The sequence below is a fragment of the Atta cephalotes genome (genome assembly GCF_000143395.1).
Source record: "Atta cephalotes unplaced genomic scaffold scaffold00011, whole genome shotgun sequence".
NCBI classification, from domain to species: Eukaryota; Metazoa; Arthropoda; class Insecta; order Hymenoptera; family Formicidae; genus Atta; species Atta cephalotes.
In genome coordinates this window covers 2,023,345-2,038,978 of record NW_012130075.1, presented here as the reverse complement: position 1 = coordinate 2,038,978, position 15,634 = coordinate 2,023,345, and the positions used below count along the sequence as shown (strand labels likewise).

The 15,634-nt window shown below is 32.9% G+C and overlaps 1 protein-coding gene across 1 annotated transcript in view; it reads left to right on the top strand.

The window, feature by feature from the left end:
- Positions 1-4,035: 4,035 nt before the first annotated feature.
- LOC105616998 (transcription factor Sox-2) overlaps positions 4,036-15,634 on the top strand; it is a 126,787-nt gene continuing 115,188 nt past the window's right edge. The window contains exon 1 of the mRNA XM_012198579.1: positions 4,036-5,459. Within this exon, the coding sequence (XP_012053969.1) occupies positions 4,036-5,459 (1,424 nt within the window). The remainder of the gene's footprint in view (positions 5,460-15,634) is intronic.

Sequence of the window (15,634 nt, the reverse complement as noted above, 5' to 3'; positions counted from 1 at the left end):
AGGCAGTGCGCCATCGAGTATCGCAAACATTGATTTGAATCACAAAGACCGCCCGCGGTATCCTATTGTCGGACTCCGACTTATTGTATGTTCTCTCTGTCTCTTTCTCTCTCTTTCTCTATTTCTCCTTTACCTTCAGCTTTCTATGTGTATCGCCCGATCCGCTCTATCTTCTTTCAACAGTAACGACCTATCAATCCACTTATTCCGCACGGTTTATGTGCCACTTGTGGCATTTCGGCCTAATGCCGCTGTTGCGCGAGCAAATCATACGCGCGAAAGACGTAATATTCGTTAATATTCGTGTATGTATGTATATATACTTGTGATCAGATATCCTTTTAATTTGTAATTTATTACATTAAAATAATAATGTAATTTATTACATTAAAATATATGATGGAGTTTTTACAATGATTGCATAAGTTCCTTATAATAGTGCTGTAAGCCAATTTCATTTTATCTTGAATTGCCAGGCAGTAAAATCTAGCATTCACTAAAAATTAAAATCTCTGAAAATTCCGAGGACGTGAAGCGAGGACTATGACTTTATTCATTTCCAAAATGCAGAGATAATATAATAAAAATAAAAAATAAAGGAAAGAAAATAAAGTCGTAAAGTGAAAAAATAAGCACCAAAAAATCATGTAAGTTTGACTTTTTTATGACTCTACACATGCCATTTGTTTATTGGCTTACCTATGTCTCTGCTTTCTACCTGCTATCTAAGAATGTCAGGCGATCCATAAATTATGAAAGTTATTTTATGTTCTAAAAAAATTGTTTTCGAAAAATTTTTAACAATTATAGATCTTATACTTGACTTTCAATAAATGCACAAATCTATAAATACAGTGCAAATGCAGCAAAATGCTTATTTTAATTAAATTATTATTTTTGTTGTATTAGAAATGAAAATTATCAAATTTCTACCAAATATTTACGGCGACGATAATTTACTTATAATTAATATCGTTTATATATAAATTCATTGTTATATGGTAGATATAATATAAGATATAAATCCAATTTGTACTAGTATAATCAAATTTTTCAGAGATGTTACATTATATTGGGTTGTCCGGAAAGGTGTTCGTGCCAATGTTAAAGGAAAATTGAAATGCAGAAAATTTAAATTTTAGTATACATTTATTAAATTATATACGTTAGTCGGCACGAATTTTCCGGACAACCCGATAATTAAATCTACATTTTATATTCATAAAATATTTTTATTTTTGTTATTATTCTAATCTGATATCGCTGCGATAAAAGATTATCGAGATATCGGATAAACTATAATCGCGATCGATGCAAGCTGTAATTGCACTAAAGATTGACGTTCTCAAGGACGAATTGCGAAATAATAATGTCATCGCAATCACGATGATCGTGCATCAGGATCGAGATCACTCTAGATTACTTTGCAAAATTGATGTAATTGCAGTAATCAAAATGTAGATAAACAATCATTCGATGAGAATACAATTGCGATAATCATCTTTTAAAATGAGGAAAAAATGTGTGCTACACTTAAAAGAGGATATTAATACTAACAGTTTTTGAGCACGTTATACGTGGCGCATCGATTTTGGAGTTATCGCGATATCTTTTACTGATATCGCCGATGAAGCACAAAATACAGTTTTATGCGTTTATTTATCATGCATACTTCCGCTACAAACCGTTTCGCATCTCTTCTCCTTTTCTTCGCGTCTCGCGGCAACAGGTTCCACAACATACAGCATGCTGAAACGAAGACACGACTTCCAATGAAAGCTCTACGATAACAATTTTAGTGAGCTTCTTGGTAGATTCTACCGCCGCGCCCGACGGAAAAGGACAGGAAGGAGGAAGGAGCGAGATCCTTATTAGGAGCTCAAATCTTCTTGAATATATCGAGCAGTAACAAGGAACAATGAAATAAAATTCGGTATTGATCGTTCAATTCGAAAGAGAAATTATTATATTACGAGAGTAAAGAAAGTTAAGAGGAAAGGCGAATACTTAACTTTCAGTAAAATAAAAGAAAACTTTGATAAGATACGATAAATGACGCGGTGCACATGATGTGAATTACGAGAAGTATGTCTCAATCATCACTTGCTCAGTTTATCCGCCAACTTCTAAGGAAGACCGTGAGAACATCTTTCATAGAATAAGACAAAAAAATAAGTCATCCCTAGTCTTATTCCTCATACAAGTATCGCACTTCCCGCGCTATTAAAAACAATGCTATAAAATTTCACGTTGCATCTTCTATTTCTACATATATATCCATCATATTATCTCTCTATGAGATTCTTAAATGTGTATTTGACTTATTCGTGCATTAACGTTGATGGATATGTAATACATCACGCAGCTTCAGGTCGTGTGCAAAGGAACATATTAAGACTCGTGGACACACGTATGCACCAGCGCTGCTCAACGCTGTGAACGGCGGCCGCGTAGCGGTACATGCGACCGACGGATAGCCGATTTCGCGGCGCGAAAAAGCAAGTAGAAATGTGCACACAGCGGTGGAGAGCGAGAGGGACGGACGAGAGGAAAGGATGACGATAGCGTTGGGTAGGAACGAGAAACGAAGGGAGGGAACGAGATGTCGGACCGAAGCATCGCCGCGAGAGGTCGGTCATGTTCACTAAGTGACGTCACGAAGCTGTGGCGCCGCCTCCGAGGCCAGCGAGCCGGCCGATTGGTTGAGAGAAATGATGGCAGGCGCGCTTGCCAATCGATTGCCTACGGTGCGTAGTACGGAGCGCAGCACATCGGTCGGATATGGTCCCCACTATACTGCAAGGTGGAACATGAGAAGAGGGGCGCTCAATGCTGGAAGAAGGGAGACGGCCGCCTTCTCGGCAGGAAGTGAGCTCCTATCCCAAGGTGTGTGGTATGCTTCAGAGTTCAGATAGTTTCGTGCTCTCGTAGAGACTGGAGGTTCTTTCTGCATCGGATCGTTCGTTGTAATTGTCCAGCATAGTGGAAGCAGAGAAAGGAGCAATAGGAAATAAAAGCTTGTCATCGCTTTTAGTCGTGCGTGTTGTAGTTATAAACCCGTCGCATCGGATTACCGACAGAAGTGCATACGCGGGTGAAAACCAAAGAATTCTTGAAGAATTCTTGAAGAAGTCTTGAAGACAAAAGACAGTGTCCGTGAACTTAATGAATTACTGGTTTTCGCGTTGATGATTTGTCTTCTCGCATTTCTTGTGTCATACGCGCCGATTAGGAGGTGCCATCGTCCCGTTTCAAAGGAGACCGCCGCTTCGGAGCATTCGCGTTTAGTTGGCGCGTCGTTGCCGCATTGTCGTGACGCGATTCGTCGAGCGTACTGTGGCTCGCAGCCAGTCAGAATAGCTGGCGAATGGCACGGAGTGGTGAGAGACTAGCAGTGAGGGGAAGAAAGTGAGTGTAGTCAGTTCTCGTACAGACATTCTGAACAGCGGATCGCTTTAAGTGTTCCTCTGGATTTTCGAAGAGCATAAGAAGAGAAAAAAAACGAATTAACGTACGCATCGCGAAACAATGTACGGAGAACTATATCGATAATATGTCGATAGCTAGTGATGCTTCTTACCGTGTCCGCATGGAGTTTATCTCGTGAACGATACTCGTAATTAAATTCGAACACTGCGCAAAACGAAGATTTGGTTCGTAGTTGGTGATACGAAGATCATCGTAGCACGGAATGGTCGTTCGAGACTGCCACATCATTCGACCGATACGTTCACGCGATTGTGTGATCGATTGATCACACGCTGGTGACGCTGGAAACGTGCGCGAACGCTTGGCGATTCATTCTTACGGAGTGTCTTAATAGTGATTATTATCAGTGACTTAGAGAATTTGCAATTGACTTTCATGTCATCGCTTCGCGGACGGAGGTGAACTTAAAGAAAAGACCGGTGGTGATTTGGACGGGTTTATCCACCAGTGTGATAGATTGACATTTTCGGCGTGCCCCGTTGATTTTCTTGACGTCGAACGGTATCAGAAAAGGGCAGCAAACTGTACGGGCACAGGCAAGAAGAGATGCACACGATGGAGACGGACATGAAGGGCGGCAGTCTGCATGCTCAGATGCCACCGCATCCACACCAGGGTGTATCGCCGATGGGTCATCATACAGGGATGTCTCCTTATGGATCTTTAGGCTCGATAGTTCACAGCTCTGCACTGTCGGGAAGTCCACCCAGCGCGGGTGGCTTGGGTCTTGGTCTTCAACATCATCACCAAACTTCTCAACATCATTACGCAATGTCAGCTGCCGCCGTTGCCGCCGCGGCCGTACAACAGCAACAACAACAGCAGCAACAGAGCATGCACGCAATGGCGGTCCAGCAGAGCGCTCAGCAACAGCAACATCATGCTCATCAGCAATCGCAACAGCAACAATCGCAATCACAGCAGCATCATCAGGCTAATAATCATAGCAATCCGAATAATCCGAACAACCCCAACAATTCTTCTAACGCTAAGAATAATAACATGGATCGTGTAAAGAGGCCGATGAATGCCTTCATGGTATGGTCGCGTGGGCAACGACGCAAGATGGCTCAAGAAAATCCTAAAATGCACAATTCTGAAATATCGAAACGCCTTGGTGCTGAATGGAAACTTCTTAGTGAAGGAGAAAAGCGTCCGTTTATCGATGAGGCGAAACGGCTGCGCGCTGTTCATATGAAGGAGCATCCTGATTACAAGTATCGGCCGCGCCGCAAGACAAAGACGCTCATAAAGAAAGACAAGTTCCAGCTCGGCGGAGCAGTTGCTGGAGTCGGCGGAATGCTCGGAGTGGATCAACGACAAGTAGGCACCAGCGGAGGACCACAGCAACCGCAATTGCCGCGTGATGTATATCAGATGCCCAATGGATACATGCCCAACGGTTACATGATGCCTGATCCGACAACGTATCAACAACACGTCGCATATAGCAGTCACATGAGTGGCGCCGCAACCGCTGCCTCGACTGTGGCCTACCCCAGGTACGATTCCATGGGACATCACATCGGTGGTAGCAGTCCCAGCCCTATCAACATGAACGGTTATGGCGGATACGGCGGATACGGTGCTACTGTACCTGGCGGATCACCATCACCTTACCATCAGGCTCAAACGGGTTCTCAGATATCCAGTAGTCATAGTCCTAGTGGCAGCAGCATAAAGTCCGAGCCGACGAGCCCGGCGAGCGGTGGCATACACACGCCGACGCCGACGGGCGGCCCAACGACGACGGGCGCGGCTGGTCCTGCCGGCCAGGTCAAGAGAGAATACATGGGGCAACAGCAAGCGAGCCAACAGGCATCGCAAGGCGATCTCCGACAGATGATCTCAATGTATCTGCCACAAGGCATCGAGCAGGGAGTCGCGCAACACGGTGGAAGCGTCTATCCGCCGGGTCCATCACCTGATTCTTTGACGCAGCACCATACCATGCAGCCGATTTCACACATGTAAGTTATTACAAAAGAAGTAGAGAAACAGAAGCTTCTTTTTCACACATAATACTCTCTCTTGCTTATGTTTGCTTGCGAGTAGCTTTTTAGAGTCGCGAAAATGGGATAAACTGTGACGCTCGATATAATTATATCTCGACATCTTATAGTCCTTTAAAATATGCAATAAAGATGAAACTGTATTTTTTTTTTAGACATATACAGTATTTCTTTCAGAAATTAGACTGCATTTTTTGCTATTATCTACACTTTTCTCAATCAAAATTACATGGAATATCAAATGTCTCTATTATAATATTATTAAGTACGAATGGACTACCGCAATATTATTACTATAAACTAAGCATAATATTTACATTCAAAGGGAAAGAAATGTTTTGGGTCATTGTGAACGGCGAGTTGTAGTGTTCCCGACAGATAATTTGAGTTAGTATATATGTCTCAATCTAATCGATGTCAAGTATGACGAACGTAACGCTGTTTATCCCAGTTTGACGATGATTGCACTATTCGCTTGAGTTATAATTAACAAAAATCATTGATCTTCGAAAGTTTTTGAAGATCATCGATCGTGAATTTTTGCAACTTAAACATTATTGGAGTCCACAGGAGGTTCGCATTATAAATCGTTTTATATATATATAAAATTTTTCCATTTAATGCATTTTTTCAATTTAATTTCTCATTCAAATAGAAATCTTCGATTCCACATTAAAATTTTTTGCACCTGTTATTTTATTGTTGTTATAAATTTTATAAAAATTATTTCTCTAATATAAATTTTTTTATTATATATTTCTTTAAATAGAACTTTTATAACAAGAATCCCCTGTACTCCGTATATAATAATTCATGAGTGTCGCGTTATGAATGCTCTATTTATGAATTATTTCCTTCGTCAAACGAGCGTGCAATATAAATATTATCTATATAATACCTATATAAATATTATCCATCTCTTTTTTCTAATATCTCGTTTTTTCTTATACTTATACGTATTTCATGACGCGATACTCACGTTTTTCTATTGCTAAAGCAAATGGTAATATTGCATATGCTATCGTGACGATGCTTCTGGACCTTCTATCATCACACACCAATTAACTACTAAAACAGTGATCTACGATTCGCTTCTTACATCTGAAATTTGCGACCAGTTGCTTATTCGCGCACGATTATTACTATTTCAAGAGTTAGCAAGGTGGAACTCGCAAGATATCATTACTCTAGAAAATTATAGACCGGCGTGTCGAGTCGGCAGGAAAGAAAGAATAAACATCGTCGATTTATCTCGCACCAAGGTGCAAAAATCTTGATAAAATATTATCAATACGAATTTTACTAGAATAATTAAACATTTGAATAACTCGCTAAGGCGAATAAAATAAAATTTATCTGTATTTAAGTATGCATGTAAAATCTTATACATCTAATCTTTCTTAGCTGGAATATTTATCGAAACGTGATTCATATTTATTTATTTGTATTCTTTATGCAAACGTTTAAATAAATGAGTTTTAATTGTTATCCTTTGAACACCTCTTATGTAGGACTTGCTCGTACAATTAAAAAAAAATCTTTTATCTATTAATAAATGGAAGGTATATATTTAAAATTTATAAGGGTTTATAAGAAGTTTATAGTGGATTTAAACAATTCTATGTTTGCATTTAATCAGAACTTTAAGACTTAATATCTGTTTTCATCAACGTAGATTAACATTAATTCTGTTCTTAGAATTAGAAAAAGAATAAATTAAATCGAGATTAAAATTAATCTACATCGAATTTTTACAGTTTAAGAGTTATTTCTATGTATTGTTATTTCTATGTCTTGATAAATTAAAAATGCTAATGTCTCGTGAAAATTGTAGTTACTTCAAGGCAAGAAGCAACCTAATACTGTTAATCTAATTAGTAGAAATGGTAGTAGAAATTGGTAGAAATCATTAATAGATCCAACATTCTTCGTTTGCTTCGTTTATTTACACATCACATACTCATCATATACATCGAAATCAGTTCAATTGTATTTTTCCAACTCTCTTTTTTAGACATAAATTATCATTTGATTAAATTTTAATCCTATTTATTAAATATAAAATATAACTTATACTCAAATGTGATTTTTCGCAAAAATTTTTTAATTATTTTAATTATGCGTATATATATAAAAATCATAGTTTTGTAACTATTACATTATTTTATTTCTTTCCATTGATTTTCAATGTTAATTATGCTTATTATTAATTATGCTTATTATTATTTATGCTATTTTTTGTACGTCTATTCTTTATTACGTTATTATGTAGATACATAATAAAAATTTTAAAGCCTAGATATTGAATTATTTTTGACGTAGGGTCCAGAAGCAGAGTTCACGGTACCGTATGTTTAATTTGAAACTTATAAATTTAGTTACCTTTATAAATTATTTTTTTTTTTTTATTTCTTTTCAGATCAAGTTTATTGACACTATTATTAGATGATTATAATGAATACTCAAAACTTTAATTTGTAAAAGTAGAAATTTTGCGTTCAATTAATTGGAGAGGACTTAATTAATTGGAGAGAGAGAAGTAATTTCATTGAAGTATGATATAGGTTGAGTCAAAAAACGAAATTGTTTGGAAAAAATTATTATTTAGAAGAATTATTATAATGTAATATTGGATTAAGTAAAACTAAAAAGTAAAAAACTACGAAGTAATTTCGTATTTTGCGGGCACATGTAATGTAATGTAAAAGTATAAAGTTATTTTTTTACTCAATCCAATATTTAGCAAAATAGTTTTTTCTGAAGTTTTATTTTGGCTTATACAACTTTTTTTAGTTAATTTTTACGTTTTTTAAATAATGATCATGACAATTCCACACCAACTCACACTTAGATACCATTTCACTCTGTCACGATAGAATAATCACGAAAGTTTCGTCTGACTCATCCTATCTCTCTATTGATGAACATGGTGAATTGTTAAAACTAGAAATTTAACAATTCACCGATTTAACATCCTATGACCCAACCTAACAGCATACATGCATGATTCGTAGGAATCTCGTAGCTTAAAGAGAAGCAAACATGGATGGACGGCTGTGCAAATGGGAGCCTCGTAGAAAATAACGACGGGAGAAAAAAAGAAAATCGGAAAAAAAAAGAAAAAAGCGCGCGAAAGATGGAATGCGAAGTAAAGAGAAACGCATAACTTATAGCGCGAAAGAAAGAGAGAGGGTGGGAGGGTGGGAAGAGGGGAGGAGGGAGAAAGAAAGAGAAAATGGATGCAGGAAGAAAAAAATGACAAAATATAATATTTTAAAACAATTTTTACGGAAAAGACGAATACAATCTACGAGCATACATAACCATATTTCGCAACTTGATCAATATAGAAAATCTTATCAGAATAAGATTATATATGTATATATATATATATTTTTAGATCAATTTAAAATTTAACTAAGACACGCGTAAAGAAAACTTTAAATTTTTATTGGATGTAGAACGATTTTTTAACAAAGACTGGGGACTAGATGATATACATAACATAAAACCAGAAGATATAGACAATGTAAAGAAAGATCTTAGTTAAATTTTAAATTTTGGTCTAAAAACATATATATATATATATATATATACATACAATACATATATATACATATTATATATCAAACATATATATTTTCCGTCTTATGTGTATGTATCTGTGTATGTATATATACGTACATATATGTATACACACATATTTTTTGTCTTTTCCGTGAAAATTTTCTTAAAATTATGTTATGTTTTTTTTCTTCCTCCGCTATTATCTCTTTGTTTCTCTTTCGTCCTCTTTCTCTTTCTTTTTTCGCTATATTATGCCTTTCTCTTTATTTATTTCGAAATATTAAGAATAACATTGTACTTTTTTTACATAATAGTTATCTTCACTGGTTTTATGTAACATATATCTTCATATAATCTCCGGTATAAACATTCTTTGTTACAAAAAAAATCATTTTATATCCGATAAAAATTTAATTTTCTTTACGCGTGTCTTAGATAAATTTTAAGTCTTGGATTGATCTAAAAGAAAGAAACACTGGATCTCAATACGAAACTGACTTATGATGTAAGTTAAGTTTTTTACGTATTATCTAGGTCTGTCCAATTGTCCGAGCCAAAACGCAAAACCATGTACGCAAAAAAATTCAATTTGAGTAAGATTTCATGGGCTGTGAAGTATTGATAAGTTTCGCTCAGACGCGTATATTAAAACTTTACAATCTTCGAAATCTTCCTCACATATTCTTTGCATCGGTGGCTTTGCATTTTAACTCCATAGCTCAAATTGGGCTTGTTCTAAGTAAATATGTTGGGAAGCCCTCCCCAATTGTCGTACATATAATATACAAATTATTAAATCCCGTTATTAATTTTCAGATGTATTCAAAGTGTACATATTTCTTTTATTTACAAGTGAAAATGACAAAGATATTTGGATTAAAATAAATACGATGTAATGATGATATAATTTGATTGAAGGGAGAATAATAAGAATAACTAAAAATCACATTCTTCTTATAATTAATAATAATAACAACGAATATTATAATAGAGAACGCATAATATCATTTAATTATAATAATACAATATAAATTAATATTTAGATTGGTACTATATAGTAGCTACTATATAATAGCGAATACTATAAATAGTTGATATTTTAAATGTTCGAATGTCGAATTATATAAGAAAAAAGTCTCGTTCATATTTGTCCTGAAAATGGAGCTGATTCCATATTCTTTTATATTCTACAAAACAAATTATATTCTATAGGACTAATATCTTGTTAATATAAAAAATCTCAACCCATACATTACAATAAGCTCTATCTTAAGAATTTACACATGGAAATACACATGGAAATACATATCTTTTTTACACATAGACTCTTCACTGGTTTTACATTATATATCATCGTTATGTGATTCCCAGTATAAATAAATATTTACACCGTTTTATTTTCTAGATTTTATTATCGTCATCGTAAAGTCTGAGATCTAAATGATTATCATAGAACCAAAATATTTAACACAGAGCATTGCATACTCGTGTATAAAATATTTGTCAAATAAAATGCCTGGTAAATAATATTTTATGTAACATTCCCTTAATATCTGTTCGTGAAATCTTCTCTATTGTTTAGAAAAAAATTTTCTTTAAGTTTTAGATAAATTTCAAATCATGACACATTAATAAAAGAAAGAGTCAGAACACAAAATTGACTTTTGATATGAGTGCTTAAAGATACTTTATTAATTTTCCATTAATTTTCATTCAAAAAGTTATCATGATTTTTGACCTTCTTAAAAAATATATATAATAAAATAATTGATTAGAATTTTTTTATGTGTAAATTAATATTTACATTGGAAACCACATGAATATACCCGAATCCATTTTCAGAACAAATACGAACAAGGTTCTCTTTTTTTACAGAAATAATATCAATATTTTTATTATATTATTATGATTATCATATATTATATGTCCATTGTAACATTAATTCTTTCTGTTGAAAATGTGATTTTTTTTAGTTACTTTTAATAATCTCGCTTCAATACATTACGTAATTCTTTAAATAATATCGTTGACATTTGCGTTTCCAAATAAAGGAGACATGTATACAAAATCTGTATACAACATTTTGAAGTACGTCTGAATATGTCTGTAAATTAACAAAAGAATTTAGTGTATATCGCCCAATGGCGAATTACATATTTCAAAAAAGACTACAATCTCGAAATCTGAACTGATTTCGATACATTTTTTAAAAATGAAAGCTAATTAAATTTGGAACAACTTTGTAGAATTAAATTTTTGTTTCTTGCTTCTCTTTTATTAAATTCGACATAAAGAGAGAGGTTAGATTCAAAAAGTTTTCAATCAAATAGTAACTCATTTAATATAGCATTTAATTTAACATCAAATTGGAAGCTGAAAATTTGTTATTGCATGAATAAATAATAGAAATAATCAATAGAAAAATTTAAAAAATTAAAAATTTAAAAAATTAAAAAATAAATAAAATTTTTAAAATGATAAAAATGTAGTGTTAATAATTTTGTTTATTAAAAACTAAATACTGTTTCAATTAATTTCATTTGTTAACTTAAAGTTAGATTCAGTGATTACGTCAATTTGTATAGCTTTAAACATTATTTTAAGATTTGAATGTTAAGTAAAAAAATAATAATAAAAAAAAAAATAAAATAATGAAAATGATAAAAAGAAAGATAAAATAAATAAAAATAAAAAATGATTTTAAAAAGTGTGGTATTACTTAATACAGTTTTGTGTATTAAAAACTAGACTAAATTTCAATTAATTTTGTTTATTAAATTAAGGTAAGATTATGTTAGTTTGTACGGCTTTTTAAACATCATTTTAAAAATCGAATGTATCAATATAAAATATTCGATTTTTTCATCTGATGTTAAATTAAATATGCCATATTAAATGAGTTACTGTTTGGTTGAATACTTCTTAAATCTGATCTCTCTCTTTATGTTTAATTTAATAAAAAAGAGAAGCAAGAAACAAAAATTTGGCTCGACAAAGTTGTTTCAAATTTAATTAGCTTTTACTTAAAAAAAAAAAAGCATCGAAATCAGTTCAATTTCGAAACTATAGCTTTTTTTGAAAGACGAAATTTCATTTGGCCCTACTGCGCGTCGACCCAATATATTTATTTAATGCATAAGAAACTCTACTTATCGCATATATATAATTTTATTTTGTTGTATATACTTTTAGAAAAGTCAGAAATCACGATAACTTGTTTAAATGAAAATTAATGGAAAATGAAATATCTTTAAGCACTCATATCGAAAATCGATTTTGTGTCCAGATACAGTCTTTTTTTTATATTAATTTACGGTTTGGAGTTTATCTAAAAACTTAAAGAAAATTTAACAATGCTAAACAATATCTAGAGAATATTTCACAAGCAGATATTAATGTTACACGTACAAAATCGCATTTGCAAAGTATCTTCGTTATTAACGAGTATTTTGTATACGAATATGCGACCGCACTTTATATTAAACATTTTGCCTTTGTCATTGTCATTGTTTCATATTTTACGATATAAATCTATCCGCAAAACAAATCGATAAGAAAATTTTTCCACTTAAAAATAATTTGGATTATGGTTAACGGAATGTTAACAAATTAGGTTAACGAAATTTTGAAATTATAAAAAATTGAGACCGTATAGTGTATTCAATTAAACACACAAAATAGACACTAGTGATTCAGTAAAGTACGTTTTGTTTGATTGAATATACTATGCGATTCCCCTCAATCTTTTATACAATTTCGAAATTTAACTTATCCAAATTATCCCGCTTTATCCTAATCTTTACAGCACCGGCATTTCCTCAAAACATTCATTCATATTCTTATTTTTTTCCTTCTTTTGCCAACTATGTAAAAATATTTATATATATATATATATATGTATATATGTATTTATAATATATGTAAAAAATATATATAATATATGATGCATTTTCTTATATTTATAATAATATGTATTTGATAATCTGTATATATTATTATAACATATGTTTAATGTATTATATATAATTATATATATTTAAACAGATGTAATTATTAATAATTTTTATATTTTATTTTTTATTGTTATATTAATTTTGCTGCAAATAAATTTATCGTTGCACGAATTCTGTACACAAATTTTGACTACACTAAATCTGTATCTGCGATGACCGTTCCCGATTTTGAAAAACATTAAAATTAATCAAAATAAACTATTATACTGTAGGAATTACATTTCTTTGATTATATTCATTATGACTTAGCAGATATCCAAAGACCGTTTTACGTTTGAAGCTTTATATTCGGAGAGATTTCATGGTATGGAATAGCGTACTATTCGAATTTAGAATTTTTTACAAAACATGTTTCAATAAACTTTATACAAGTGCATAAATCTGTATGTGATAAATAACATAATTTCAATTATCATCATTTTGCATCTCGTGCTCTTACTATTCTCACAAGACGCATTCCATAAAATGAATATCTCGAATATACAAGTTGTGTACATATTCATGACCGATTTAACGCAAAATTATCGTGAACTCTGTAATGTATATACGTTGCGATATGTTAGAATATAATATTATAAATTTATCGATATATAATACAGATATATATTGAACATTATAACTGAAACTTGTGTTTTCAATTTGACCTCTACATCATCTTTCGTATCCGACATCCTGTCTTGACACAATATTTTTATTGTGATATTATGATTTTATATAAAAATTGTAACGATAAAATAAGACTCGTTGAAAACAATTTAATTAAATAGTTCACATTAAATAGCGAGGAAATAATTCCGTTTACTCATAATTCGTGAATATTATCGATACAAAGATTAATTGGAAAAATAAAAGTCTAAGACAGGAAATCTAATGAACAGTTTGTACAATTTTTCTGACGTTTTCATTCATATATATTGCGTCATCTTATATATTGCTGTAGTGATAGAAAAATGATATATTTCAAAATTTGCAACTTGTCATTTTCTAAACTGAAGTTTTAATTAAGCATTTTAATTAAGATAATAAATGAATATAGAAATGATTATAATTTTATTTTCTTTTTATGTTATACTTTTAATTATAATGTATTGTTTAGAATTATAAGTTTTTAAAATTTGAACTCTAGTATAGTGTATCCCTTATCAAAGTTGTGATACTTTTCCAAAAATTAATTTTTGGGGTTAAGGTTTTATGTTAATTTTTTACTCTTATCATTTTTTTTATCAACGTAGCAATGTATATATGCAAAATAACCATTAAAATTTTAATTTACAATCATCGTTGATAATTTTTTAGAAAAGCGATGCAATGATTTTTGTGTTGAATTTTCAATCACTCAACTGCGAAACGAATTTTCTTGCTTAAAACAAGTCAATATTAAATTGCATATAAATATTCATCGGTACGATGAATCCACATAAATAGACATGTCCTATGATTTGCACAAATGATTTTTTGCTGCAAGTAGGCTTTTTATTCTCTCGATGGGTCACATAGCGCGCATTCGCGAAATCATCCCAATAAATATGTATATAATATATCGTATATGCATAAACGTGCGCGTCGAACGCGGTATATGGCCGAGTGGAGACATTAATTCGCGCCAATAAATATTCCCATCGTTCCGGCACATAAACCCCGGCGTTTGTCATACACACGCAGTCATTTCGGTTAAAAGGCATTCCCTCCGCCACTGAATGCAAATGTGAGTAGCTCGTTGTGCGTGCCGCTAGGGTCTCTAAAGTGCTTTCAATTACGCGTTCCACCTAACGTTCCGACGTGGCGCGACGCGACGCGACGGTCCTGCATGCGGAGAGCCGTTTTCCTATGTTTTACATAACCGGGATTTTCAAGTGTTTCACGCCTCACGAAGACACGCATGCTGCGTGTCGACGACGGCGGCGGCGGTGGCGGCGTGGTATACCGTGAACGGTGTACGTGAACGGAATACGCGTGAAGTGCGAGAGCTCGTCATTATTTAATACCTATCGCCTCATCCGCTTTCTTCGTTTTTTTTTACCTCTTCCCGATCCACGATCTTCCGCGATGTTTAACTCTTGAGAGGTCGCGCTTGATGATGAGCGATGAGACGGAAAATTGTTTTCTTCTCGCGCGATTATATTACGTGACATTGATTGTTTGGAATATAAGGCTGCTACCTAGCAGCATAATTTGCATCCACATGTATACCAGAAACTAAAACACAAGGAATAGAATTCTCGTATATATATATATATATTCCAATAATAAAAAGATAAGAAAGGCCTACGAGAAAATAAGATGTATATTTAATAGTAATTTTTAATATAAAAGATGGGACGTTTCGGTTTACTTAGCTATCTCAGCTATCATAAAGATATAACCCATATAAACATAAAATTTAAATAACATTAAATGATACTAAATACAAATCACGCGAAGCGACATCACAATTTTACAAATAGTAATTTTCTTTTTACGTTTATTATAACGGTCTGAATGTATGTATGAGTCCATGATTTCGTTGTTATGTATAAACATGAGCTGAATCGAGTGTTAAAATACGGAATAGAT